Source organism: Mobula hypostoma, chromosome 24, assembly GCF_963921235.1.
Source record: "Mobula hypostoma chromosome 24, sMobHyp1.1, whole genome shotgun sequence".
In the NCBI taxonomy this organism is placed as follows: Eukaryota; Metazoa; Chordata; class Chondrichthyes; order Myliobatiformes; family Myliobatidae; genus Mobula; species Mobula hypostoma.
The window spans coordinates 18,586,878-18,614,803 of NC_086120.1; the positions used below are offsets into that span (position 1 = coordinate 18,586,878).

The window sequence follows — 27,926 nt, forward strand, 5'->3', positions numbered from 1 at the left end:
GAACTAGAGGAGCCAGAGAAAACCCATGCAGTCACAGGGAGAATGCAGACAGCACAGGGAATTGAACCACTATCATACAATTAGCCCTGTAAAGTGTTGACTGACTGAAATGCTACCAGGAAATAATGTGATTATACGTATTTCCCAATCTCAGTACATTTACCAATGAAGTACTTTTGAATTGCTGCCATTTTAAAAAAATATGCCATAATAATAAATCCCTTCTGAAGGTCCCTAACATTAATAATCAACTAGATCTGTTTGAATCTGTGGTTGCAATTTTAACTTTCCATCCTTTCCAGATGCCATGAGCTTCCTGGATCAAGAATTTTAGAATACTATTCTCGTCTTTCTTTGTACACCTACCATACATCCCACTTAGTTCTAAGTCAGTTTAATGACTCTCCTGTGAATTTCCTTAGAGTGTTTTATGAAGTCACATGAACTACACAAATGAAAGAGCATCAATGTTATCCCATCCTTTTATGTGCATTTGTTTTCCATCAGAACGCAGACTATAGCAATGAGAAGTAGAAAGCCTACTTGATATTCTCTTCCAAAATGACAGCGACTTGCAGCAACCTAATATCTGTCATTTATTATTAATTAACTCCAGAGGAACCTTGCATCTCACACTGTTATTCGTGTATGCCATTATCTTCCAAATTGAGAGCTTTGCTATTGGCATCAACTTCACTGATAAACTGCTTTGTAATAAATTAACTGAGGATTGATCAATGCACCTGCCAATCTGTCAGCCACTAAATTCAACACAAGCCCCTCTGAAATCAGCACCTTCTGAGCCTTTTCTTCTAGGAATTAAAATGGAGGAAGCTACGAGGCAAGTTAACAGTGCTCATGTGGTTGTTGCTGATATGCTAAATTGCTTCCAACCAATAAAACAATCAAAAATAAGACCACACCCCCCCCCCCAATAAAATGAATTATCCTTTTTAGAGAAAATGTCTCAATTTTATAATATGGCTCAATTCTGATGCGATTATGATTTTAAAAGCAGTTTCCAGTAGTCTCCATTATTCAGTTTAACTTTCCTCTCTCTGGAATTCTATCTCTTATGTAGGCTATTTAGAAAAGCACCTTTAATGCACTAACCTCCATTAGTATTGGAGAAATGGTTCAAAAGCTAGGTAAATGCAGATCTGAAGATACATCTAAAAAGCAGAGTTACAGACAGGCAATGTTGTAAAAGAGTTCCAGCTAAACAGAAATAAAAGTGATAGAAGATTGTCCTGAAGTGCCAATTGTCCCTCTGTCTGTAGAAGTTACCTAACTCTCTAGGTAGTTTTACAAATTTGTTTTTATTTCTGATTTCCAGCATGTTGAGTATATTATTTTCATTGACAATATGGAAACACAATCCATCCATCATTTTACTAAGTTAATGCATATATGCCACAATAACTTTATTGCAATGAAAGATGTTAACAAGAACCAGCCAAAGGTAGCACTGCATTAGACAAATGCTTGATGTGTCAGAGCCTCAAGTCCTCTCAATTCCATTAACTAAATGTCAGATGGTAATAGCACATTCAATTGGAAGAATTCAGAGCAGACCCATACAGAAAAGGCAACTTGCATGATTACATACTACATGGCTCAAATACTAATCATTGCAGCTTACAATAATAGAAGAGACAAATTACAGCTATAGAGAAAATTTCTGGGTGCAGAGGGCTGCAGAACCATCCTGCCCTCAACCTCTTCTCTTCCTTGTATGAAGATGGAGAGTCTCGCTGGAGTTTATTTCCATAGACGCAAGAACCTTGTATAGTGAGTGCGAATGGGAGATATCTTTGGCCACATGCATTTTCCAGAATGCTATGTGATAATAAACAAGTGCAAAAGCCCTGGGCTGATTAATCCCCTCCTAAACTAGTCATTATCTCATATAACCCATCAGTTCTCCACCCCTATTGCTCAATTGAGCCAAGAATATGCAATTTAGCATTAGTCAACTGATGACCCTGTAGCCTGTAAAAGATCAGCAACCTCTCAGCTAACCCTTATGGCTATACAAAACACAATACAATTATTAATGCATTTTATTCCGTTATATTCCCTGATAAACACTCCAAGCATGGCAATTATGGCTAGCATAATGGTAGTTTACAAGGCACCAAAGGCATGAATTTCTAAGTGAGGTATTGTCAGAGTCTCTGCAATGCACATGGTCAGCAGGTAATTCAAATAAGCACAATCTCTTCCTCCTGCTTAATTACACATGCACTTCTCTGCAAGAATCAGTAAATGGCAAACAGAAGCAATATCCTCAGGCTGATTTTTCATCTCCTTACGCAGAGGCATGATTTAGCATGATTTCTGACTTTTTAAAAGCGAGATCTGTACAGAAAATAGTAAATTGCATTTGGTATACATAGAGTAAAACAGCAGCTGAACCTCATATCCCTGTGCCAGGCAGTCACAGGATGGAATGGCACCTTTCACAAACAATGCAGAATAGATTCCAGACCAAGGCTCAGGTCAACAACTACTTCATCTCCAAAACCATTGCCCATAGCTTCTTCCCTCCCCTCCCTAACCCTTCAGAAAAATTATCCATATGGCACACTGGTCTGCTTAATACCTTGGTGATATTCTTTTAAATAATTAAAATATTAAGTTTATGCCCTTGCCAGTAAAATAAATCCAGCAGCTTTCCATTCAAATAAAACAGGAAAGCCACTTGCAGTTGTCATGAAATATCTAGTTTAAGCTGGTGATATGTAGGAAGCAATGTGCAAAATCTTCTTGGTGAAAAACAGTGCCACCTTGTACTCAGTGCTAAGTCTGATGCATGGCATGCTGCCAAGCCTGCATCAAAGGTTAATTTATTTTCCCTTACACACTGGCCTCATGTGATGCTGCAGCTCCTGGCTCCTTGCCACAGCCAATTTAGTGCAGAGTGGAATGGTTGTGTTAAGTCGTCTTCAATAGGCCACTTAAGAATTGTGTGTCGATATTATTGAGGCACAACAAAGCAGGCAGTGTCACGTGGACTCCATGGATACCACAAGTGTTTCAGCTGGCTAATGATGATAATTCTTTCTTTATATGTATATTGGTTGCTCTTGTCCAGTTAGTAATCGGTAAGTTGCAGCTGGCATTGTCTTTATGTGAATCTGGAAAGAAACAGTAAAATTCAAACATTTTTATATCTCCCATCTTCACAAACATAATTGCTCAGCTTGAATAAATAATCATGAGACACAGGGGCCTCCAAGTTTGATCACATCCACACTAATGCTCATCGGGGCAGTGGCTGCAAATGCAAAGAGGCCTAAACCTGATGTTAAACTATTCTCCCTCATTGATCTAGTCAATACTAATCTCTCAATCCATGTCAATATTGCACTGTTATTTGTGGGAGTTTACCCCTTGCAAATTGAATGCCATGTCATCTAAATTATTTACATGTACAGTAGTTCATAGAATACAGAACACTAGTTTCATCAGCCTGTACTATTATGCCGACCCCTTAACCCAGTCCAACATTATTCCGCCCTTCCCTCCCACACAGCCCTCCATTTTTCTTTCATCCATGTGCTTATCCAAGGGTCTCTTAAATATCCCTAATGTATCTGCCTCTACCACCATCCCTGGCAGCTCTTTCCACACACCAACCATTCTTTAAAAAAAACCTGCCTCTGACATCCCAGCTGTAATTTCCTCCAATCAAGTTAAAATTATGCCCTCTCATATTAGCCATTTTTGTCCTGGGAGAAAAGCACTAGGCATGTACTCTGCCTCTTATCATCTTATACAACCCTATCAGGTCATCTCTCATTCTTCTTCACTCCAAAGAGAAAAACCCTAGCTCACTCAACCTCTCCTCATAAGACATGCCCTCGAAAGCAGGCAGCATCCTGATAAACCTCTCTGCACCCTCTGTCAAGCTTCCACATCTTTTCTATAACAAGGTGACTAGAACTGAGCACAATATTCCAAGTGTGGCCTAACCAGGGTTTTATAGAGCTGCAACGTTACCTCACGGCTCCTGAAGTCAACCCCATGACTAATGAAGGCCAACACACCATATGGCTTCTTAACCACCCTATCAATCTGCATGCGAACTTTGAGGGACCTATGGACATGGATCCCAACAGCCCCCTGTTCTTCCACACTGTTAAGAATCCTGTCATTAACCCTATATTCTGCCTTCAAATTCAACCTTCCAAATTGACTGTAGAGCACTACAACATCCCACATAAAAAGCAAGGCTTTCTCAATACCCATACCTCTGGATGGAGGGCTAGTAAGTAGGAGGCTGGTTAGTGCTACATGTTGCTATCACACACCCTTTTTGGAAAATGCAAATACACTGGCAACCAATGAGTTATGGGCTGGGCTGCAATACCAGCTTGAAATTGAAGAAACCACCAAAAAATTTTCTGCTAAGTTCAAAAATGAGAAGTGTCACTGTAGTAAAATTAAATGCAATTGGCAGCTAACTTCTTCCAGTATAAATAAATAACCCCAAAGTACCCTAATAAGTAACTATACTTTCTAACATAATTTACTTTGGGAAATCTGCAAATGAGGCCAAAATTAATTAAAAATGAAATGTGCTAAACTGAAGAAAAACATATGGAAGGATTGTTGTAATGATTATTTCAGTACCACTATCCGGCACACAGGGGGCCTCACTTGAATTAGAAAATGGTCGATAATTAAGAGTTGTAAAACAATGAATAGTATAAGCTTGGAGAAGAAATATGCTAGGCAAAAAACCAAAAATAATCATGATAGAAGTGATATGTTTTTAAGCCTAGCATCACTGTTCATGCAATATCAACCGTGACTATGCTGCGATATTTCAGTTCTCTTTAGGTCTCTGCCATTCCTGAAGCTGCTGACATTCAACAAAGGCCAACTGCCCCACTAAATTTAACCCAACTTAATTTAATCCGGACTAAAAAGCAGAGGCATTACAAACCACAGCATCAACCATCTATTTGCCTCTGTCTATTAGTCAACTATCAGTGAACTGGAAACATCAAGAAGTAGAGGTTAAGCTTCAACAGAGATTATAACTTTTAAAATAAACAAACTGTTTATTTTGCACTTACTTCACCAGTGGCATTTGACAATCTTTGTACAATCTTGTTATGTGGGATTGCCACAACACTTTGTCCATTTATTTCAATGATTCTGTGTCCAACTCGAATTCCACCTCGTTCCGCAATTCCACCTCTCATGAGGCTGTAGATCTGGTCAAGATAACATTTTTAACATTAACTCTTTGGACCTACAAGACGTCGAATGGTTACTGATTTGGTATCAGCACAGTTCTAATGGGGCAATGAAACAATTGTAGACATAATTTCCATTCATTTTTTTGACCCTTCCTCATTTTTAAAGCCCATTGAGATTTTAATGGTTGTTTTACTTATTTAAAAAGTTTATTTCCCCAAAGGTCAATTTTTTTGTTTTTTGAATAGTTGTTTCTTCCATAGGACACCTTTAAAAGTGAGTCAAGTTTTTGTGAAGAGTTGACTGGCAAATCAAAACCCACAGGAATTATTAATGACATTGTCATGTCACCATTCACTGACCATTAACAATCACTACACAAAGTGTGCTAACAGACAACAGCAAGGAAGGGGACAGCAATTTTGGCCGCACATACTAGTCCACTGCATACATAGTTTAATCAAAGGGCAACATCTACTGTTACATGGTTTGCTCTCAGTGCTCAGAAGTAACTAACAAGCTTATGACAAATTCTGGATATAAAGAAAAACTAGCTTATGAAACAGTGTTGGAAATATTCAGCAGGTCAGGCAGCCTTTTCAGAAAGAGACACATTTTAACTTCTGGTCAAAAAGATATTATATTTCTATTTTACACATACAGTATCTGCAAGTTTTTGATTTTCAATAGACTATAAAACAAATCACTTGAGAGTACGTTCAAGACTGAATTATATAAACTCAGATGTTTCCAGCATTAGGTTGCACTTCTATCAGTAACGCACACCCATCAATTCTGTGGTAGGACTCAGCAACAAAGGGCAAAATGTTGGCCTGTTTTAAGTTTGGGCAGCTCTAGGAGTGTTTATACTCCAAAAAAAAATTAAAAGAAGCCCTGTCATTAGCCTTCTGTCAGATAACCATTGCCTGAAAGAGAAAAAAAACTGATATAATGAACACCACAGAGGCAGTCCTCCTTTGGATCTCACATTCGACTAACTTCACCTTCACATACTTCACTTGCATTATATCCTGGCTATTTTACTGAAGCTGTGTGCTTTCTGGGCAAGCTGTCCCAATATACTTAAAACTCTGGCAATCACATCAATTAAACAATGTGTAAAGTTGCTTAAGTACATCTTATCCATAAAAAAGACAAAAAATCAAATCCAGTTAATTATTGTCCAGTCAATTCTCAATCAGCAAAGTGATTGGCTGTATTATTGACTGAGCTACCAAGAACACTCATCTGTCAATAACCTGCTCACCAATTGTAGCTGGAGTTCATTAGGACCATGCTGCGTCAAACCTGACCAAAATCCTGGTCCAAACTTTGAATAAAGAGCAGAATTCTAAAAATAAAGAGTAATTACATCAAGGCAACATTTGATCAATGGTGATATCAAGAAACTCTAGTAAAACTAAATTTATAAGGCATAAGGAATGAAAGACTCCAACCTCTTTACCACTATCAGCAAGGACAACAGTAGCAGGTGAAATGGACCACAAGCACCTGCAGGCCCCTTCCAACCCATGCATCACCATGAGTTGGAATTGTCACACTATTCCTTCATTGTCACTGGATAAAACTGTGGAACTCCCTATTCCACTCTTTACCAAAGGCACTGCAGCAGTTCAGGAAAACTGACGACTTCCACTTGCTCAAGGACATTTAGGAAAGGGAAGTTTAAAAAGTTTGGTCCTAATAATGCCAAACCCTGAAAAGAATGTAATAAAAATAAAAATGTGAAGTGAGTAGTTGAAATATTTAGTGCTATTCTGACAGTGGTTCCAATCTTCTCACAAGATGATAAAGAGATTGCCAGGCCTTCTATATACACATCATTAACACTAACTGAACTCTCCTGTCTTGGCCAACATTCAACTCACTGAAACAAATGAATTGCCATTCATCTCATGGCAGTTAACAAGGCCTTGGAGTAGTTAATTTTATTGAATATTTTTTCCATTTGACATTTCAAAGCAACTTAGTATAAGTTTTCAGAAGGAAAAATTACTGCCTGTACATTGAAAGATTTTTCTGTCAAGGGATAACCTTTGCATCCCACAGCAGGTATTTACATAGGGGTTTACATTTGATTTATACAACACATATCGCAATCACATCCCAAAACTTTTCAGTCAATTATACACTTTTCAAATCTAGTTACTAATGATACAAGAAACACAAAAATCACCTATGCAAATCTAGCTCACCTTAACAGAACTTAGATAATTACTGAACAGTCTGTTTAATATTGCAAGTTTAACAATTATTCCAGAGGCTTATCAGGCCTAATTAACTGAAATCCCATATCTTACCCTCAAAATTCACTTTGGGAATTCAGATTAATTCTACATTATACAGCAGGTAGATAAATTAGAATAGATTAATAAAATGCACTCTGCATCACAGAACAAAATATTAGGTTGAGGTCTCTTTGATTGGCATAATGGGATGAATGGCCTTCTGCACGGCAGACTTCTGTCTCTAATCTATTATATAAATAGAATTAAATTATTGGATTTTGCTTGGTGGCAATTTTTATCTACTTCATTAACTGCTGCTCATTCAACAGCCAAAATAAACAAATATTCTCAATATTGAATTTTGATAAAAGTTACCATTTCAAAATTATGATAAAAATAAAGAAACCTGTCACTGGAAAGACTTTTTAAAAAGCAGAATTTACATTATTCTGATATGGATTTAGCATGGGGATTCCTGACATTAGCTGAGAAATTACTACTTATTTTTCCTGTATGAAATGAAAACCCTGTTTTAAATAGAAGTCAGGCAGGCACTAGATGATTAGAAATTCTTTCAGGAATAAGAGTTAAAATTACTTCTGGTAACTTAAAGACATCAATGTCATCCTCATACTTACAATCCCATCCTGAACACTAAATCCCAGCTGATGCTTCAGATCTGGTCGTTTGATGATTGCAGTGGTGACTGGAGGACAGCGAACAATATTGAGCTTTACTTCAAATTGATATTTCAAGTCCTTCAAAACCAATATATTAAAATGTCAGATGGACTGATTTTCCATGAAAATGCTCACAATTGGCAGAAAGGTCTCCACAAAAACTATTTTTCAACTTAGTAGGAATCGAAGTGAATCATTAACACATCACCATGGATCAAGGCTCAGAAGTCAACTAAGCATAGCAGTTACTTGCAAGATAAAAGTTAGGTTTACTTATCATATGTACATCAAATGCACAGTGAAATATTTCATTTTCGTCAAATCAAATCAGCAAGGATTGCGCTGGACAGCCCGCTAGAATTGCAATGCTTCCCGTGCCTAAACAGCATGCCCACAACTTACTAACTCTAATCTGTATGTCTTTGGAATGTGGGAGGAAACCAGAGCACTAGAGAAAACTTACACAGTCACGGGGAGAATGTCAAACTCCTTACAGTCTGAGGCCGGAATTGTACCTCAATCAGTGATCACTGCTGTAAAACAATGTGCTAACTACTATGCTACTGTGCAGTTTCTCATTCGGTAGTCTTTTCCAAAAGCAAGTCCTCATGGAAACCATGTGGTAGATCTTTATTTAAATTGTTGATGCATAACACTCTTTTGAATAGCAAGCTCTTGGATTTTGACTAAGTCATGATTAAGGGAAAGCTGACATTCAACTTTAAGAAACATTTGGTGATATTGTCCGTGCATCTTGGCAATTGTTAGTTTGGGAGCTACAGTTAAAGAAACATTGGACAATATCCTGCAGTGCGCCTTTAAATATTTATGGTTAAGTGTCTAACTGCGATGGACATGGCACCAATCCATTGGGCTGCTTTACCCTAGATGGTGGCAAACTGACTATCATTGGAGTTACTCTCACCCGTTGTGAATATTATACTACACTGATAAAGGGGTCAAAACTCATTTATCATGGAATATTCATAAATAGTATGGGCACGTTGGCTGAATCTGATCAAGGATAGAGATAATTAGTGTTTTTCTTTAAGTTAGCCAATCATCAGATATGGACATGGACAAAAAGCCTGAAGTGAGGAGACAGAGCCTGCCAAATTAATGGTTTGAAATTAGAAAAAGGCCAGCAAAGTTAAAAAGAAATTGCTCATTTCCTTCCCTAAAGATATTAGTGGAGCAGATTACAGCAATCTAATAATTTAATAGTCCCTTTTGTTACTGAGACTAGCATTTCTTTAAAAATATCCAAATTTCAAACAGATTAGCCAAGATCTCATTAATTTTTGAAACAAGATATAGACTCCTGTAGTCTATTACTGCTTCCAATTTATGTGCCAATATTTAACTACTTGAATTTATATTTCCCATTTGAATGGGACATGAATGGGATTTCAATTCATGTCTCCACATCAACAGTCCAGAACTATGGATAGGATAAAAGCACCGAATTTTTCCCAGGACTGGGGAATCAAGAACCAGAGGGCATGGTTTAAGGTGAAAGAGGTAAAATTTAATCAGAACAACACAACTTTCTCCACACAGAGGGTGGTATATAAAAGGAACAAGCTGCAAGATGAAGTGGTTGAGATAGGTATAACAGCAATATTCAAAAGACATTTGGACAACTGCATAAATAGGAAAGGTTTAGAGGGAAATGGGTCAAACACTGGCAAATGGAACTAGCTTACATGGACATCTTGGTGGCACAGATGATTTGGGCCAAAGGGCCTGTTTCAGTACCCCATGACTCCAATACTAGTTCAGTCATTAAACCACAAATCACCTTGCCAGTAAAAAATCATTAGCTCCTTATTGGAATTTAGCACTTGCCTACCATAAAACCAATGTCAATACTACCTGGGCTGCTTGCCATTTCTGCTGTTCAACAAGAGGTTATTTTGTTTTACAGTTCCACTATTTCGGGACTTCACTTCTACAAGTTAATGTTTCTAGTATGTCTTTCTACATTCCCCACTGAGCCACTGCTAATCCCCTCATTGGATGGTAATGAAAGAGTAACAGCCAGGCCACAGCAGAAAATAAAACACTGCAGTGGAACACAATTCTGCTGTTGCTGATAACTAGTTCAATAACTGAACCACTATTCTCCTTCCCAATGAAAAATGGTGAGAGTTCCAGCAAGGGGCCATTGATACACTGTCCTAAAAATGTACCACTGTGCTCATCTGGGGAGGAAAACAGCAATTAGAAGATGAAACTGTAACTCCATATGATGTTAGATGTGCTTAAATCACCACTGTAGACAAAATATTGGCACATCCCACATTAATAAGGAAGGCTCTGCCGGTCTACGTGCCACATTGCATTTTGCGAATATAATGCCTTGGTTGATGTCAGGTCGTTTGTTCAGTCCTACCAGATTCCATTTTTGTTAATTAAGCTCTCCTGTGCTCTACCCTATTGCCACTTGTACTCTACACCCTGGTTTCTTTCCATCTTAAAACAGATTGTACCCTTTCATCTTTCACGTTTCTGTTGAAAGGCATCAAGCTTAATCATCATTCCGGTCACCATAAGCTTTCCAGACCTGCTTCTTCTTCCAGAATGTTCTGTTTTATCTCAAGCTGCTTCACAGGAAGGTAAAACACAAAATTGATGCAAAAATATACAAGGGAAATTAATCAAAAGTTTGTTGACCTTGGTGTTAAGCTTGCTCTTAATGACGGAAAGATCGTTAGAGAGGGTTCCTAAATTTAGGATTTAGTAGATGAAGACACAGCTTCCAGAAAATTCACAGATAATCAAGTATCTAAAACTAAACAAATACAGCTCTGAGGTTATAGGTGGGGGTGGGGGGGGGGTTAGAAATGCTATTGCAAGTTTATAGAGGTACTTGGATTTTTAAAAAATTGTTTGCAAAACAATTCAGTTCTAAACAACAATCTGATAATTACAACTTCACCATTTATGATACTATTAAATTTCCCAACTGCCCATGATGGGAGCTGATATTCATATCTCTGGATGATTTTTTCAGCTCTTTTCATTCTTCCAAGAAATAAAACTACCATGCTATTATGCTGGTGTACAGATGCACTAATTTCACACAGCCTTCCTAAGCAATCCACTGTCTCATTGCTGTAGGAATAAACTGATTGCCTCAATTTCTCACCACAGCTCAATTCTTGCTTTAATAAATTATTTTGCTACTAGTATCACTCCTGTTCCAGCCACTACCTGTTGTCTAATCAATCTATTTAGCCTAGGAAACACAAATGCACATTACTAGCATAGATAACCTGACTGCTTCAACTTAATTTGTGGAAAAAGATTCACCATGGTAATGATCCTGCACATGCAGTAACACCTAACTATATTTATTCATCATTTTTTTCAATTTCGCTGGCATACAAAGGGCCAAGCAAACCATGAGCGGATGTTGTGATTTGAGAAATGACTCAATACCTTATAAATACACTTATTCTGACAAATAACAGCTATCAAAGACAAAGACAAACTATCATTTCATGCAAAAAACATTGACTGAAAAAAATCCTACTTACTGTCCTAGTCTATCCTTTATACCATAAGATACAGGAGTAGAATTAGGCTCTTTCCACTTAGATTAGGAGAGATAAATAGGAGAGGACATGGCTTTCGGGTGAAAGGGGAAAGGTTTAGGGAGAACATCTTCACTCAGGGAGTGGTGAGATTGTGGAACGAGCTGCCATCTGATGTGGTGAATACGGGCTCACTCTTAAGTTTTAAGAATAAATGGGATAGATACATGGATGGGAGAGGTCTAGAGGGTTATGGACTGGGTGCAGGTCAATGGGACTAGTGGAACAAAGTTTTGGCACAGACTAAGAGGGCTGAATGGCCTGTTTTCTGTGCTGTGTTCTATGGTTCTATTTGGCCAATCAAGTCTGCTCCGCCATTTCATCATGGCTGATCTGTTTTTTTCTCTCATCCCTAACCTCCTGCCTCTTCCTCCCTCCCCTTATCTCCTCATGCCCTGACCAATCAAGAATCTATCAAGCTCTGCTTTAAATATATATTAAAGTAGAATATTTATAAACATACATAAAGACTTGGCCTCCACGGCTGCCCGTGGCAACAAATTCCAAAGAATCACCAATTTATGGCTAAAGAAATTCCTCTTCATCTCCATTCTAAAAGGATGCCTCTCTATTCTGAAGCTGTGTCTTCTGGTCTTAGACTCTCGCACCATAGGAAACATCCTCTCCACATCCACTCTATCAAGGCCTTTCACCATTTGATAGGTTTCAAATAGGTCACCCCTCATTCTTCTGAATTCCAATTAACACAGGCCCAAAGCCATCAAATGCTCTTCATATGACAAGCCATTCAATCCTGGAATCATTTTCATGAACTTCCTTTGAAACTTCTCCAGTTCCAGCACATCCGTTCTAAGACAAGGGGCTCAAATCTACTCTATTCCAAGTGAGGCCTCACCAGTGCTTTATGAAGTCTCAACATTATTTCCTTGCTTTTATATTATAGTCCTCTTGAAATGAACGCTAACATCCTCAACACAGACTCAACCTTCAAATTAGCCTTTACGGAATCCTACACAAAGACTCCCAAATCCTCTTGTACCTGAGACTTTTGTAATTTCTCTGCATCTAGAAAATAGTCAACTCTTTCATTTCTTCCACCCAAGTGCATGACCATACACTTCCCGACATCTGCCACTTCTTTGCCCATTTGCCTAATCTGTCTAAGTCCTTCTGTAGCCTCTCTACTTCCTCAAAACTACCTGCCCCTCCACCTATCTTTGTTTCAACTGCAAACTTTACAACAAAGCCATCAACTCTCTCATCCAAATCACTGACATGTAACATAAAAAGAATCGGTCCCAACAAAGACCCCTGTGCTAAAGCACTAGCCACCAGCAGCCAATCAGAAAAGGCTCCCTTTATTCCCACTCCTGCCAATCAGCCACTGCTTTACCCATGCTAGAATCTTTACTGCAATACCATAGGCTTGCAGCTTGTTAAGCAGCCTCGTGTGTGGTACCTTGTCAAAGGCCTTCTGAAAATCCAAGAACTCAACATCAACCGATTCTCCTTCGTCTCTCCTGCTTGGTGTGCCAAATAGTTGTTGCGACACGTATAGTGTGGTAATGCTTTCCTCCTACTAAGGGTATTATTATCACTAGAGTTCTAATGCACACTCAAAACTAGCCTTACTTCACCTGAGAGCAAATTAGAACGCTCATCTTGTTACCTAATCTCTGTATATAAAGAAACTGCAGCATTGGCCATTGAATGCAGATTACAGCAGGAATTTTGATTCAATGTGCATAACTTGTCAAGAGATGTACTTCTTCATCTAGTATCATTCTAGACACTACTTATCTATTGCAATGGAGGATATGTGTCCCATTGGAGCATGCCTGCTTGCATGGGATGAATCTCATCTTAATAATTTCCCACTTATTTTTTCTATAATCCTGTAACTGTTCCTCTCTTATAGCTATTCACTTTCCTTCTAATTCTTATCTACACTACGGGATAATTATCAGTAGCTAATCTACCTACCACCATATACTCGGTGGGTGAGGAAAAAAATAAAACACATGGCAGAAGCTAGAGTGATGGGGAGAACAAGCAAACTCCAGACAAGGAGAATACATAGCCAAGATTAAATCGGGGTCCCTGGAGATGTGAGGCACCTTTTTCTTCATCTAACAACTAAAGTTACAAGCTGTGATGCATCTGTGCACGGAACATGAAACCTACCCAAAGTTAAATACGGAACATAAGTAGAACACTGAGAACTTCCTACTTTGTGTGACTCATCAAAACAAATAAAAGATCTACCAACTAACATACCTAAGGACTTCCATGTTACATATAAGGAACCAAAAGTACGAATATCTCACAGTGCATGAAACTAAAAGGAGAAATATGTTAAAACAAACTAAAGCAATGCATATGAACTCCAGATTCAGTACCTTGATTATGCTCTGGCAAGTAGCAAGAGGCAGGCCAACTAAGCTGGTACCATTCACAGATATGATCTGATCGCCAATGTTCAACTCTCCTGACCGCTCAGCCGGCCCACCATGCATGAGATTGGCTATCACCACAGTAGGGAGGATCGAGCCCCAGCCTGACTCCACTATCACTAGGCCAAGGATCTCACCTTTCGCTTTTTCAATATGCACCTGTGCAAAGAACAGAACTGCATCTATTATTACATTTATTGAAACTGTAGGAAAATACGCAACATCATGGATTATAACAAAGTAAAACTGGACAAAGGTAAAAGAAATAGCAGTTGATCACAATAATTTCTACCAATTTCTCTACCCTGTCTGTTCTTTCATAATTGGAATACTCAATGCTCATGTAATTGGGTTGTAGATGACTAAGGGGATAGACAAGGTGTTGCTCCTCCAGTTTGTGTTGGGCTGCATCTTGGTGGTAGAGAAGGCCAAGTACAGGTCAGTGTGGGAATGGGATGGAGAATTAAAATGGCATACAACTGAGCGTTCAGGATGGCCATTACGAAACAGTGAACCAACCTGCCCTTGGTCTAACCAATGTGGAGGGAGTCACATCAGGAGCACTTAATGCAGTAGCCAAGGTTGGAGGAGATGCACGTAAACCTTTTCCTCACCTGGAAGAACTAGTCAGGCTCCTGGATCAGGTGCAAGAATAAGTAATGTAACACCTACCATAAGGGCAAGGGTTAAGAAGACGAGCAATAAGTGGACCAGGGTATCATGAGAAGAGTGGTCCATGAGAAAGCAGAAAGGGATAGGGAAAATATGTGGCTAGTTAAAAGGATCTCATTGCAGCTGGCAGATGTGTTGAAGGATGTAATGCTGGATGCCAAGGCCCATGGGATGAAAGGTAAGGACAAGAGGAACTCTATCACTGTTCTGTCTAAAGGAAAGCAGAGTGAGAGCAGAAGTACAAGAAACAGAGGAGATGTGATAGGGCAGCAATGCTTCCTGAAGTTCATAGAGACCAAAAGTACCAACTAGATGCAGTACCGACATACAAACCCCATTTCCAGAAAAGTTGGGATATTTTCCAAAATGCAATAAAAACAAAAATCTGTGATATGTTAATTCACGTGAACCTTTATTTAACTAACAAAAGTACAAAGAAAAGATTTTCAATAGTTTTACTGACTAATTTAATTGTATTTTGTAAATATACACAAATTTAGAATTTGATGGCTGCAACACACTCAACATAAGTTGGGACAGAGTTAAAATAAGATTGAAAAGTGCACAGAATATTCAAGTAACACCAGTTTGGAAGACTACATATTAAGCAGGCTAATTGGTAGCAGGTGAGGTATCATGATTGGGTATAAAATTAGCGTCCATCAAAGGCTCAGTCTTTGCAAGCAAGGATGAGTCGTGGCTCACCCCTTTGTGCCAAAATTCGAGAGAGAATTGTTAGTCAGTTCAAAAGGAACATTTCTCAACACAAGATTGCATAAAATTTAGGTCTTTCAACATCTACGGTACATAATATTGAGAAAAGATTTCAGAGACATCTCAGTGCGTAAAGGGCAAGGTCGGAAACCACTGTTGAATGCACGTGATCTTCCAGCCCTCAGGCGGCACTGCCCAAGAAACGGTCATGCTACTGTGACAATTATAGCCACCTGGGCTCGGGAGTACTTCAGAAAACCATTGTCACTCAACACAGTCCATCGCTGCATCCAGAAATGCAACTTGACACTGTATTACGCAAGGAGGAAGCCATACATCAACTCTATGCAGAAACGCCGGCGAGTTCTCTGGGCCCGAGCTCATCTCAGATGGACCGAAAGACTGTGGAGCCGTGTGCTGTGGTCAGATGAGTCCACATTTCAACTAGTTTTCGGAAAAAACGGGCACCAAGTTCTCAGTGCCAAAGATGAAAATGACCATCCAGATTGTTCTCAGTGAAAGATGCAAAAGCCAGCATCTGTGATGGTATGGGGGTGCATCAGTGCCCACGGCATGGGTGAGTTGCATGTATGTGAAGGTACCATTGACTCTGAGGCGTATAATAGGATTTTAGAGAGACATATGTTGCCATCAAAGTGACGTCTCTTCCCAGGACATCCATGCTTATTTCCGCAGGACAATGCCAGACCACATTCTGCACAGGCTACAACAGCATGGCTTTGTAGACACAGAGTGCGTGTGCTTGACTGGCCCGCTGCCAGTCCAAATCTATCTCCTATTGAAAATGTATGGCGCATCATGAAGAGGAGAATTAGACAACGGAGCCCACGGACTGTTGAGCAGCTAAAGTCTTATATCAAGCAAGAATGGACAAAATCTCCAATTGCAAACCTACTACAATTAGTATCCTCAGTTTCAAAACAATTAAAAAGTGTTATTAAAGGAAAAGTGATGTAACACAACGGTAAACATGCCTCTCTCCCAACTTTTGTTGAGTGTGTTGCAGCCATCAAATTCTAAATTTGTGTATGTTTACAAAATACAATTAAGTTGGTCAGTAAAACTATTGAAAATCTTTCTTTGTACTTTTGTCAGTTAAATAAAGGTTCACGTGAATTAACATATCACAGATTTTTGTTTTTATTGCATTTTGGAAAATATCCCAACTTTTCTGGAAATGGGGTTTGTATATTCACTAGACTGATTTCTGAGATGAAGAGACTATTTTATGAGGAAAGGGTAAATAAAGTTAGTCTTTTCTCATCAGTTTAGAAAAGAAAAGTCAACTTATTGAAACGTATCAGTTCCAAGAAAGCATTTGAAACTAAATACATTGAGATTATTCTGCGGTATTAAATCTTGCAATGCTGCACATTCCTGCCTCCTTTGCAAAGTTACCATTTATTATTCTCAAACACGCTCTCAACATTGAAACTAGTAAACCATGCTACAAGTCATTAAAACAGACACTGACCTCTTTGGAATTCTCTGATTTGGAAAAGTGTACAAGGTCACCGTTGTAGAACTCTGTATCGAGTAAATCATTGTACTCATTGGGACTCAGATCTGCAGGATTAATACCATTGGCATTCAGGAACTGCTGGTACGCCACAGTAAAAGCTTGGCCTATAGCCTGTGCAATAAGTGATGCCTACAAGCCGGGACAGTGTTGAAAGGAGAAAAAAAACATTGGATTGCTTTGTTAGAATTATATATACCACTGAATCACACCATTCTTTACACATCCACAGGGCACAGTGGAGGAGTGACAAACCACTTCACAACATCCTACAAGTACTGATTTTAAATTATTAAAAAATGACAAAAGTAAAATCATGCCACAACTGCAGAAAACATCACAGCTGAGATCCCAAAAGTCTAGAAGTTATCGTTGGATGACTTAGGCTATAATATAATGATACTCACATCTTCTGACTCGAAGACGTGACATATCATCTTGTATTCTCGTTTCCCTGCCATAGAGTTCCTATTTTCTTGATCTGGAGGTTTACGTGGTAGTCGTCGCCGAGCCATGAAAACTATTGTAGTTCCAATATCTGCGATGTACGAAATGGTCTGCAGAGGATGATCCATCAAGGCTTCCTACAGAAGGAAAGAACTGGGTTATGATAAACCTAACTCACATTATTACAAATGTCGAGTTTGAAAAATTGAGTTGCTGGTAAATCTTAGACCCACTGTTTCTGAGATAGGTGACGACAAGAAACTAAGCAAATGCGCAAGGAAGACAGTGACATGCTCTGTGAGCCGTGAAGTACAGATGAAGCATGGATCTCAAACCGAATTGTTTGGTTGAGCACTTCACAACCATAGATTCATCTGATATTTTTGTATCATTAACCACCTGCAAGTACCAACGTACTCCTGGGATCACAATACCACAGCAGTTCAGCCTGCTGTTGGATTTTGAATAAAATTTACAAGATTAGCATTATTTGTCACATGTACATATCAAAACATAATGAAATATGTCATTTGTGTCAGTGTTTATGATGTGTTGGGGGAGCCCGCACGTGTCACCATGCTTCCAGCACCAACGTAGCCTGCCCACAACTTACTAACCCTAACAACTTTTTGGAATGTGGGAGGAAACGGGAACACAAGGAAGAAACCCACACTATTGTAGCGAGTACATACAATCCCCTTACAGACAGCAATGGGATCTGAACCCCGATCTTCTGATTGCTAGCACTGCAGAGCGTTATGCTAACTGCTACACTACCATGCTGACTCACATTGGCCAAGTAATACAGGCAATTTGGAAAACAAAATAATTAGCGACTGCCATTGCTATGCAATGTGTCACAAGTCTTGTTTTTGGTCGCACTTTCCACAGAGAATAGATGAAACGTGGCTTTACTTCTCATCAAAGATTGAAATGCACAGCCAAGGCTTACACTTCACTACAGTTTTGAAGGACTGTAATTCATTTGGAGATGAAGTCTTTTGGTTGAGGTAGTAAACTGAGGTTACACAAGCCTTCTCAATGCCACTATTTAGAAGACTAGTAGTCAATGTCCTGGACACTTCTTATATGTGAAGACAGATTAAGTAGTCAGTATCTTTGCATTTTGTAGAGCTTTGCTATAAGCAAATTTATTTGCAAACTTTAAAATTAAGTTGGTGACAGTAATAATGAATATTTCTAGATAATTAATGAAGAATATTAGATAACTTTAAAATGTTTTAAGATTTTTGTCTGTAGCATTTTAATACTAAGACACCGGAGGTGGGGTGGGGAGTTAAAAGTATACACTGTGCAGGAGAATTTAGGTACATTTCTTGACATTTAGATATTCCATTACCTGTGTTTCTGCATTCAATACTTTAATTCGTTGTGTTGATATAAACAAATCTACTGCAGTCATTGGTTGAGACTCTCCTTCGGGCGCCTATAAATAATCATAAATTAGTTACACTACCTATATTTCCATCAACTCCCCCCATACTCCCTTCTACCTTGCTCCCCCCCCCCGAATACACACGATTTTCTCTTTTCTTCTAGAAGAAGCTGATTACCTACATAAGGTGCCACAAGTGTCAGAAGATCTCCAATACCTCATCCTTATAGCCCTTCAAGCAAAAATCCTGACAGTCATCTTCAAGTCAATCCTTCCCCCACCTTTTGTCACCCCACCACCTCCATCAAAAAAATGATGGAGATTACCTGCAAACCCAACTGCAACTTCACCCAACATTCACACAGGAGCTTAGAAATATGAGGAAATGCTGTTAAGACTATTCTGGGTTTGGTGAGACTTCTTTTCGAGTATTACGTGCAGCTTTGATTTTCATACCAAATGGCTGACATATTTACCCTGGAAGCAGTGATGACCCTACGAAAGGAAATGCCAAGATGTTGCTTGCTTGAACTGAGAAGCATAGAAATATGGGTAATAACAGGATAAGTCAGCAATTTAAGATTGTAATGAAAATTTCTTCAAACTTTTAAAATTCTCTAACTCAAGAGATTGTGGATGTTTAGAATAAATGCAAGCCTTAAATTAATATTTTTGGACAGTAAGTGTCAAGAATTATTGGGTTGGGCTGGAAACTGAACAAAGTACATAAACAGTTGCAACTTCACTGAACAAGAAGATGGTCATGGAGCCATTTGGCTCACTCCCGCTTTTATTTCACGTGTTATTACCTAGCAGGACACAACTGGCTCAAGACACAAATCCATCACTTCAAAAATCTCCAGGTATCAAATTGGAGATGACTCCTCCTCCCCAGCCCATCTGTCTGTAGCACATTCAGGTCTAACAATGTCAAAAGCAAAGGGCTAGGTTTTGAAAATATTCCAATTGAAAGAATACTGTGCATTAATTTAGACACTTCACACCTTTACTCTCCCCACTGCCTCCTGTGCTTGAGACATTCGGACATTGGTCGATGGATTTTTCTCAGAGAATAACTGGGTTGATCCAAGGTAACTTGCTGCAAATATGATTCCATCGAGGAGATCCTCTGACTCACAGGGTCCCTGTACTACAAGCAGCAAAGGAAACAAAAGCGCTGTTACTGAAACCAGGTGTAAAAATCAATTTTCATTCCACCACCAAGTATTATGAAGATACTGAACATCGATCTGATGGGAAGAGTTGAAGTTGTCTAGCATCAAAACAGTCTCTTCAACCCCAAACTGTCTACAGTACGGTGACTTGAGCCAGTCCCATTTGCTGCAACTTGGCTCACATCCCTCTACACCCATCTTATCGATTCCCCTGCTTAAATATTTTTTATCCACTGGACTAGAGGTGCAGAAGCCCTAGGTCCCACACTACCAGGTTCAGGAACAATTACCTTGGGCTCCTGAACTGGTGTGGATAACTTTAATCACCACTACTCTGAACTGATCCAAACAACTACAGACCAACTTTCAAGGACTCTTTACAGCTCATGTTTTCAGTATTATTTTATATTTGCACATTTTGTTTCGTTGAGCACATAGGTTTTTTTGTCAGTGTTGTTAAACTGTAAATGCCTGCAGGAATATAAATCTCAAGATACTAAATGGTAATACTGTATATACGTACTTTGATAATAAATTTACATTGAGCCCATATCTACCACCTCCTTTGACAGCTCATTCTATATACACACCCCCGTCTGAGTAAAAAGGATGCTCCTCAGATCCCTTTTAAATCTTCTCCATCTCACTTTAAATTTACAGCCTCTAGTTTGAATCTTCCCTATCCTGGAAATAGGAGGTGAACTTGTTCTCTATAAGGGCATCCTTCCTGTCTCCTATGCTCCAGGAGTCGAGCTCCAGTCTACCTATAACTCAGGCCCTGTGATCTTTGTAGTACCCTCGTAAGTCCTACTTAGCAGATATTCTTCCTGCACAATCCCAGTGAACTGCCCTACTCTGTCTCTACAGATAATGACCAGGAACAAAAAGCCTGACATCACATTTGCCCAACACAAGCACGGAGCACCTTCATTCCCATTCCACCCCAAACACGACAATTCCCAGCTTTTCAAATCCAAAGAACATTAAACTTATTTACTACCTTTGTCACCACCCAATTTGTCATTGGCAAGAGATGGCAACTTACACATGGAATTACACATCAATTCCATGTGTAAGTTGTGTAACTGTAACACAACAGTATTACAGTTGAACAAAGGGAACTATGGTACTATGAGGGAGGAGCTGGCCAAAGTTCAATGGAACAATACCCTAGCAGGGATGACAGTGGAACAGCAATGGCAAGTGTTTCTGGGACTAATGCGGAAGGTGCAGGATCAGTTCGTTCCAAAGAGGAAGAAAGATCCTAAGGGGAGTAAGGGGAGGCCGTGGCTGACAAGGGAAGTAATGGACAGCATAAAAATAAAAGAGAAGAAGTATAACATAGCAAAGACAAGTGGGAAGCTGGAGGATTGGGAATCTTTTAAACAGCAACAGAAGGTAACTAAAAGGGCAATACGCGGAGAAAAAATGAGGTACGAAGGTAAACTAGCCAAGAATATAAAGGAGGATAGTAAAAGCTTCTATAGGCATGAGAAAAGGAAAAAAAAAATAGTTAAGACCAAAATTGGGCCCTTGAAGACAGAAGCGGGTGAATTTATTATGGGGAACAAGGAAATGGCAGACAAGTTGAACAGGTACTTTGGATCTGTCTTCACTAGGGAAGACACAAACAATCTCCCAGATGTAATAGTGGCCAAAAGACCTAGGGTAATAGATGAATTGAAGGAAATTTATATTAGGCAGGAAATGGTGTTGGATAGGCTGTTGAGTCTGAAGACTGGTAAGTCCCCGGGACCTGATGGTCTGCATCCCAGGGTACTTAAGGAGGTAGCTTTAGAAATCGTGGATGCATTGGTAATCATTTTCCAATGTTCTATAGATTCAAGATCAGTTCCTGTGGATTGGAGGGTGGCTAATGTTGTCCCTCTCTTCAAGAAGGGAGGAAGAGAGAAAACAGGGAATTATAGACCGGTTAGCCTGATGTCGGTGGTAGGAAAGATGCTGGAGTCAATTATAAAAGATGAAATTTCGACACACCTGGATAGTAGTAACAGGATTGGTCCGAGTCAGCATGGATTTACGAAGGGGAAATCGTGCTTGACTAATCTTCTGGAATTTTTTGAGGATGTAACCATGAAAATGGACAAGGGAGAGCCCAGTGGATGTAGTGTACCTGTACTTTCAGAAAGCCTTTGATAAAGTCCCACATAGGAGATTAGTGGGCAAAATTAGAGCACATGGTATTGGGGGCAGAGTACTGACATGGATTGAAAATTGGCTGGCTGACAGAAAACAAAGAGTAGCGATTAACGGGTCCCTTTCGGAATGGGAGGCAGTGACCAGTGGGGTACCGCAGGGTTCAGTGCTGGGACCACAGCTGTTTACAATATATATTAATGATTTAGATGAGGGAATTAAAAGTAACATTAGCAAATTTGCTGATGACACAAAGCTGGGAGGCAGTGTGAAATGTGAGGAGGATGTTATGAGAATGCAGGGTGACTTGGACAGGCTGGGTGAGTGGGCAGATGCATGGCAGATGCAGTTTAATGTGGATAAGTGTGAGGTTATCCGCTTTGGTGGAAAGAAAGGGAAGGTAGATTATTATCTAAATGGAGTCAAGTTAGGAAAAGGGGAAGCACAATGAGATCTAGGTATTCTTGTACATCAGTCACTGAAAGCAAGTATGCAAGTACAGCAGGCAGTGAAAAAAGCTAATGGCATGCTGGCCTTCATAACAAGGGGAATTGAGTATAAGAGCAAAGAGGTCCTTCTGCGGTTGTACAGGGCCCTGATGAGACCACACCTGGAGTACTGTGTGCAGTTTTGGTCTCCAAATTTGAGGAAGGACATTCTTGCTATTGAGGGAGTGCAGCATAAGTTCACAAAGTTAATTCGTCAGGACTCGGCCCGAAACATCAACTGTACCTCTTCATAAAGATGCTGCCTGGCCTGCTGCGTTCACCAGCAACTTTTATATGAGTTGCTCTAAACTTGCAAGTTAGCTTTTGTATTTAAGTAACAGTATTAACATTAGGTGAGATGTGTACAGGGCCTGCTCATTTGTTGAACCTTACTGTCTGCAATCTAGCTGTTGTATTACCAACTTCATTAGGGTGACAACACTTCTAAAACAAAATACTCATTTGCCAAGACCTGAAATTATGAAAGGTGCTGTACAAAACCTAATCTTTCTGTTTAATGTCTGACTTGCAGTAATATTAGGCATATACTTGTCAATATCCAATTAGGATCAACTTACCTTCCTTAAATGCAGGAAAGGAAATTTTCTTCTTTGTCTGAAATTAAATTAAGTAATAACTTTTAGTACCAAAGGTCGCTTGTCCATGTACTCAAAGTGGCTTTTGGCTTAAGTTCATTAAAAATGTCAAGTCTGTTGGGTAACTTCAAGAAAGTTCATCAACCTTGTGCATTACCTGGCTGTACAGTTTGTTCCAAGGTGAATTAGCTGATCTCAATCAGGGCATCGAATCAAGAATATAAATTTAACATTGTGCTCTGGGCTTACAGTCACTATTTCATTCCTTCCCTTTTTTTTAAACATGAATTGGTAATTAATTTATTATTGTCTCATGTACAGAGATAGCAAAAATCCTTTGTTTGCCATCCAGATCATTCCATATATGTAAAAATCAACAATATTTCTCCACCACTCTAAAAAGTACGCAACTTCATAACAATTTAAATATGAATTCATTTTGTGGAAAAAAAATCAAAGCCAGCTTCAACCGACAGATATAAAGTCTGTCTGATGCACCAGCAAGTCTCGAAATTTCTGCAGATGGTTGACCTGAACCTTGTACCCTGAGCTGATAGGCTGGTCCTGGACTTATTTCATAATTTACGTATTACTATTTAACTATTTATTACTATTTTCTATTACTATTCTATTACTATTTATTATTTCTATTACTATTTACTAATAGTAATATTACTATTACTATTTCTATTACTATTTATTATTTATGGTCCAACTGTAACAAAAACCAATTTCCCCCGGGATCAATAAAGTATGACTATGAATCGAATAATAAGACCACAAGACCATTAGGCCATAAGATATAGGAGAATTAGTCCATTCAGCTCACCGAGTCTGCTCCACCATTCATTCCATCACAATGAATGACTTATTATCCCCCTCAGTCCCATTCCCCTGTACCCTTTGATGCCCTTACAAATTAAGAACCTATCAACCTCCGTCTTAAATATGTCCAATGATGGAAGTGATTAACACCTGTTCTTCATGTAATAAGTTCAGTAAGTCTCTGGGTTATGTAATGTTTCCATTCCTAATAAATGCCTGTAAGCCGATTTCTCAAGTCAGAAATGCCCAGTTTCTGGAGTAATACAGTACGCATTACCAAACATACCCTTACTACAGCTATTTCCTACAATTCATTGAATAATCACTCCAACACTACTCATAATTAAACTAATGGAATATATATCTTACCCAGACATAACAGAACTTAAGAATTTTATTACTAGTTTGAAAAAACGCATGGGAGAATTTGCATAATGTTGGATTCCTATAAGGTCCTTAAATCAGGGAGCCTCTATTCATGAGCAATAACAAAATATGGTAGTAGAGGTGGCAGCAGCCTTGCATAAAAAACAAAGACTTTCTGGTCTAAATGGCTCAATTCTGCACTGCAAAAACCACTTCTGTATTTCATTCAAACCGAACATTTTTGCATCTGAACATTAGCACAACTTTCTGCAACTTTTGCACCCCAAGAATTTTTTGTACATGTACAAGTGATGCTAAACATTATAGATGGATGATTTTATATTAATTTAGAAATGCAACTCACTTCTAATCTCTCTTCGATATCAATGGTAATGCTCCTTGATTGTGCATCTGATACACTTGAGCTGGTGGTCAATCAATTTGGACTTCACCCATAAAGCACAACAAAAATAACAGGATAGAAATATTTGAGTGACTATATTACCGTGAAGTCTTTAGTTATTTATGACTTGATAATTGTTTCCATGGAAAGACTGTTCTTCAATAGGAATCATCTGTCTGACCTGTAACTCAGCTAAGAAGGCTTAGTTAGCCCAAGTTAAAAAACACTCACAAATCATCATAAACACTACTGGATTTCAGATAAATGTATAAAGCAATTTAATTACACTCAGCTACATAAACATAATGCCCTCAAAATAGATCTGATAGTATTTGTAGAGAGGGAAAAATACAGTCAATCTTTTAGATCAAGGATCTTTCATAAAGATTGTTGACTTGAAGCATAAAATATTTCCTACTTCACAGATGATGTTTGAGCAGCTGAATTATTTTCAGCATTATTTCATTTCGGATTTTCTGCATTTGCAATACTTTTTTTTTGCAAGACATATGCGCTATTTTCAGAGGCAAAGGGCTGCTGGCCACAAAGTTAAATGATCAGTCCTGATGCAATTTATGTCTAGGACCATAAACTTGTATCGTCTCACGAGACAGCAGAGTCCAGTTACACTAATTAGCTGTTTGCAGCAGAGGTATACCATTACTAAAATCCTTGTAAAAAGGCTCTTTTATGCTGCCCTCAAGATACAATTTAATTCCAAATGTGGGAAAATCCTCATACCTTACCAGTGCCAAATCCACATCCCCAAGCACATAATGAACCTCAAGAATGGAAAGCTTGCATTGTGCACTGAAACTCTTGTAATAGATTTACCGTATATCGGTCTCAGTACAAATATTTAACTAAGAAATATTCTGTTCAATTACTTTCTTACCTCTCGTGTTCGTTCATGGACATTGGTTTTTATATGACAAGCCCCTTGACTTAATGGATCAACGTGCTCAGGATCATCCTCAGGCAAAAAGGATTTGCTGATACACTCAACCTCTTCTTTCAGTTCTTTAACAGCTAAAGACAATGCTTCTCCTTCTTTCTTCCAGTCTTCCTTCAGCATCATTTGTCTAAGTAAAAGACGGCCTACTAAAGAAGAACTTGAAAAATCTTCAATTTCCAAATCATCGCTTTCCAAGAAATCGGGAGTTTGCTGATCAAGGTGCAAACCTCCCATGATATCCTTAGTTCGGCCGAAGTCACTTCCAGATGACTCTTCTGACCTTTCACAAATTTCTTGGGAGTGTGTTTCTTTGCTTTCAGTTTTTGCTGGTGTGAGATCACCCTGTATATTAGACGGTGCATGGTCATTAAAACCAGAGATTCTTCCTGGACAGCTATCTTGGGTCTGCTTGTTGCAATTTTGAACCAGATCTTCCGTTTTTTTCCTATTTAAACTTTTAAGTTTTTCATTAGGTAAGGTTGAATGTTCACAGCTCACATCAGTCAAAATATCTTGATGGTTAATCATACCAAACTGTTGTCTGTCACTTTCTCTAAATGATAAATCAGTCCTTCCATCTACTGGTGATCTGAAAGTCAGTTTTCTTTTGTTCTCCAAAATCACTGCAGCCTGCTCATGTTGGCGCAATTGAGCAGAAAGCAATTTAATCTGGCAATGATCATCATCTTCTTCATCATCATCACCTTCAAGGTCTGAAGTCTGATCCATTGTGTCAGTTCCTAAACTGATGTTTTTCACACCAAATTCAATCAAATTTCTTTCAGGATCTGCATTTAAATCTGACAAGTGCACAGCACTAACCAAATCCTTGACTTCTTTAGTTATTGCATTATTTAATTCCACATTATCCACCCTTTTCTGTTCACCATTAACATCGTTACTCACTATAACTTCACCAGTCCCTTCATCACAAAAATCTTGATCATAATGCCCTGTAAATGCATCTCCGCTGTCAAGAAGGTTTTCTAAAGAACCACCATCACCAACTTCAGGCAAAACTGCTTCTGCACCTATTTGATCATTTTCCAATCCTTGTTCGTACATCTCAACCCCACTGACATACTGGATTAAACTGACAGCCTCACTGTCAGGCTCAGCGGGGTCTTCCTGTCTGTTCATCTTAATCTCCCATGACCATTACTTATAGAGCAAAATATGAAACACAAGACTAATAACATTTAACTCATGGGGGAGAGAGGAGAGAGATCTAATAAGACTACATGGAAACCCTGCTTAGCTGCATTCAGATTAAAACATGCTACTCATAGTGAGACCCACTCACTGGTCTCCATTAATACGGCACCAAGATTAATGCCAACCGACCGGCTGCCGACCACTACCTTCAGATGCAGAGCCCTTGGAGCTGCCTATGCTGAATCTCACCCCCACTGTCCGGAGCTGCAGGGCTCCTAAAAGCGCCTGCAGTGAACTTTGGGCACGACCGGGTCGCAGTGAAGCCAGCGCCTTTACTCTGGTGGGCGCTGGAGACTCAGACCGAGCAACCCGAGCTCACATTTCCGGAGTACATCCCCGGGCTGCAGCCGCTGCAGGGTCCGAGGCCTGCAGTCGAATTTGATGGAGCCGCCGTTCCCACTTCCACATCCAGATTCTCCCGACTGCCGCCGGACACTCCTACATCCCGCCAGCCACTACTGGCGGTATCCAGAGAAGCCCGTGTCACCAGGCCAATTCCCGGCCACTTCGCAAACGTCGTGACACACACACGTACGCACAGTGAGCTCAACGACACGTCAGCACCGCCTCCGCGGGGTGACGTCATTGAGGACGGTCCGGCCCCGATCGCCGAGTCACGTGGCCTCTTCATTCGGCGGTTGGGTGAAGCGCTAACCATATCCAACAGGTTCAAAGGTTCATTTACTATCAAAGCTCACATGTGACGGGTTAAAGAACTAGCAGAAATGCAACACACCTTAGAGTCTGATATTGCTGTTAACTAATGCTCGTTTATTAGTAACTACGCAATACAGTAATATAAATGCAGATATAGTCATAGTCAT

General features: G+C 39.3%; 1 protein-coding gene across 2 annotated transcripts; it reads right to left on the bottom strand.

Annotated features, from left to right (window-relative positions):
- Positions 1 to 1,314: 1,314 nt before the first annotated feature.
- On the bottom strand, positions 1,315 to 27,639 carry si:ch73-40i7.5 (amyloid-beta A4 precursor protein-binding family A member 1). Of its 2 annotated transcripts, XM_063032746.1 has the most exons (11): positions 25,828 to 27,639; positions 23,321 to 23,357; positions 19,927 to 20,072; positions 18,887 to 18,973; positions 17,487 to 17,663; positions 17,035 to 17,211; positions 14,100 to 14,312; positions 8,099 to 8,218; positions 6,479 to 6,562; positions 5,088 to 5,228; positions 1,315 to 3,140 (listed from the first exon to the last, which is right to left on the bottom strand). In XM_063032746.1, the coding sequence occupies exons 1-11, from the start codon at positions 27,025 to 27,027 to the stop codon at positions 3,069 to 3,071; spliced, it is 2,454 nt and encodes an 817-aa protein (XP_062888816.1). In that variant the 5' UTR covers positions 27,028 to 27,639; the 3' UTR covers positions 1,315 to 3,068. The 2 variants fall into 2 exon arrangements, with proteins under 2 accessions (XP_062888816.1, XP_062888817.1); XM_063032747.1 differs by lacking the exon at positions 6,479 to 6,562 and having other exon boundaries at positions 1,316 to 3,140; positions 25,828 to 27,638.
- Between the last annotated feature and the right edge of the window lie 287 nt (positions 27,640 to 27,926).

Bases quoted from the DNA above. Each gene is read 5' to 3' on its own strand.
- si:ch73-40i7.5 (XM_063032746.1), bottom strand. From the start codon at position 27,027: ATGAACAGACAGGAAGACCCCGCTGAGCCTGACAGTGAGGCTGTCAGT. The intron at 20,073-23,320 runs GTAAGTTGATCC...TGCTGCTTGTAG, and splicing joins CTTTCCTGCATTTAAGGAAG to TACAGGGACCCTGTGAGTCA. The intron at 8,219-14,099 runs GTACTGAATCTG...TTGGTTTTGAAG, and splicing joins CTTGCCAGAGCATAATCAAG to GACTTGAAATATCAATTTGA.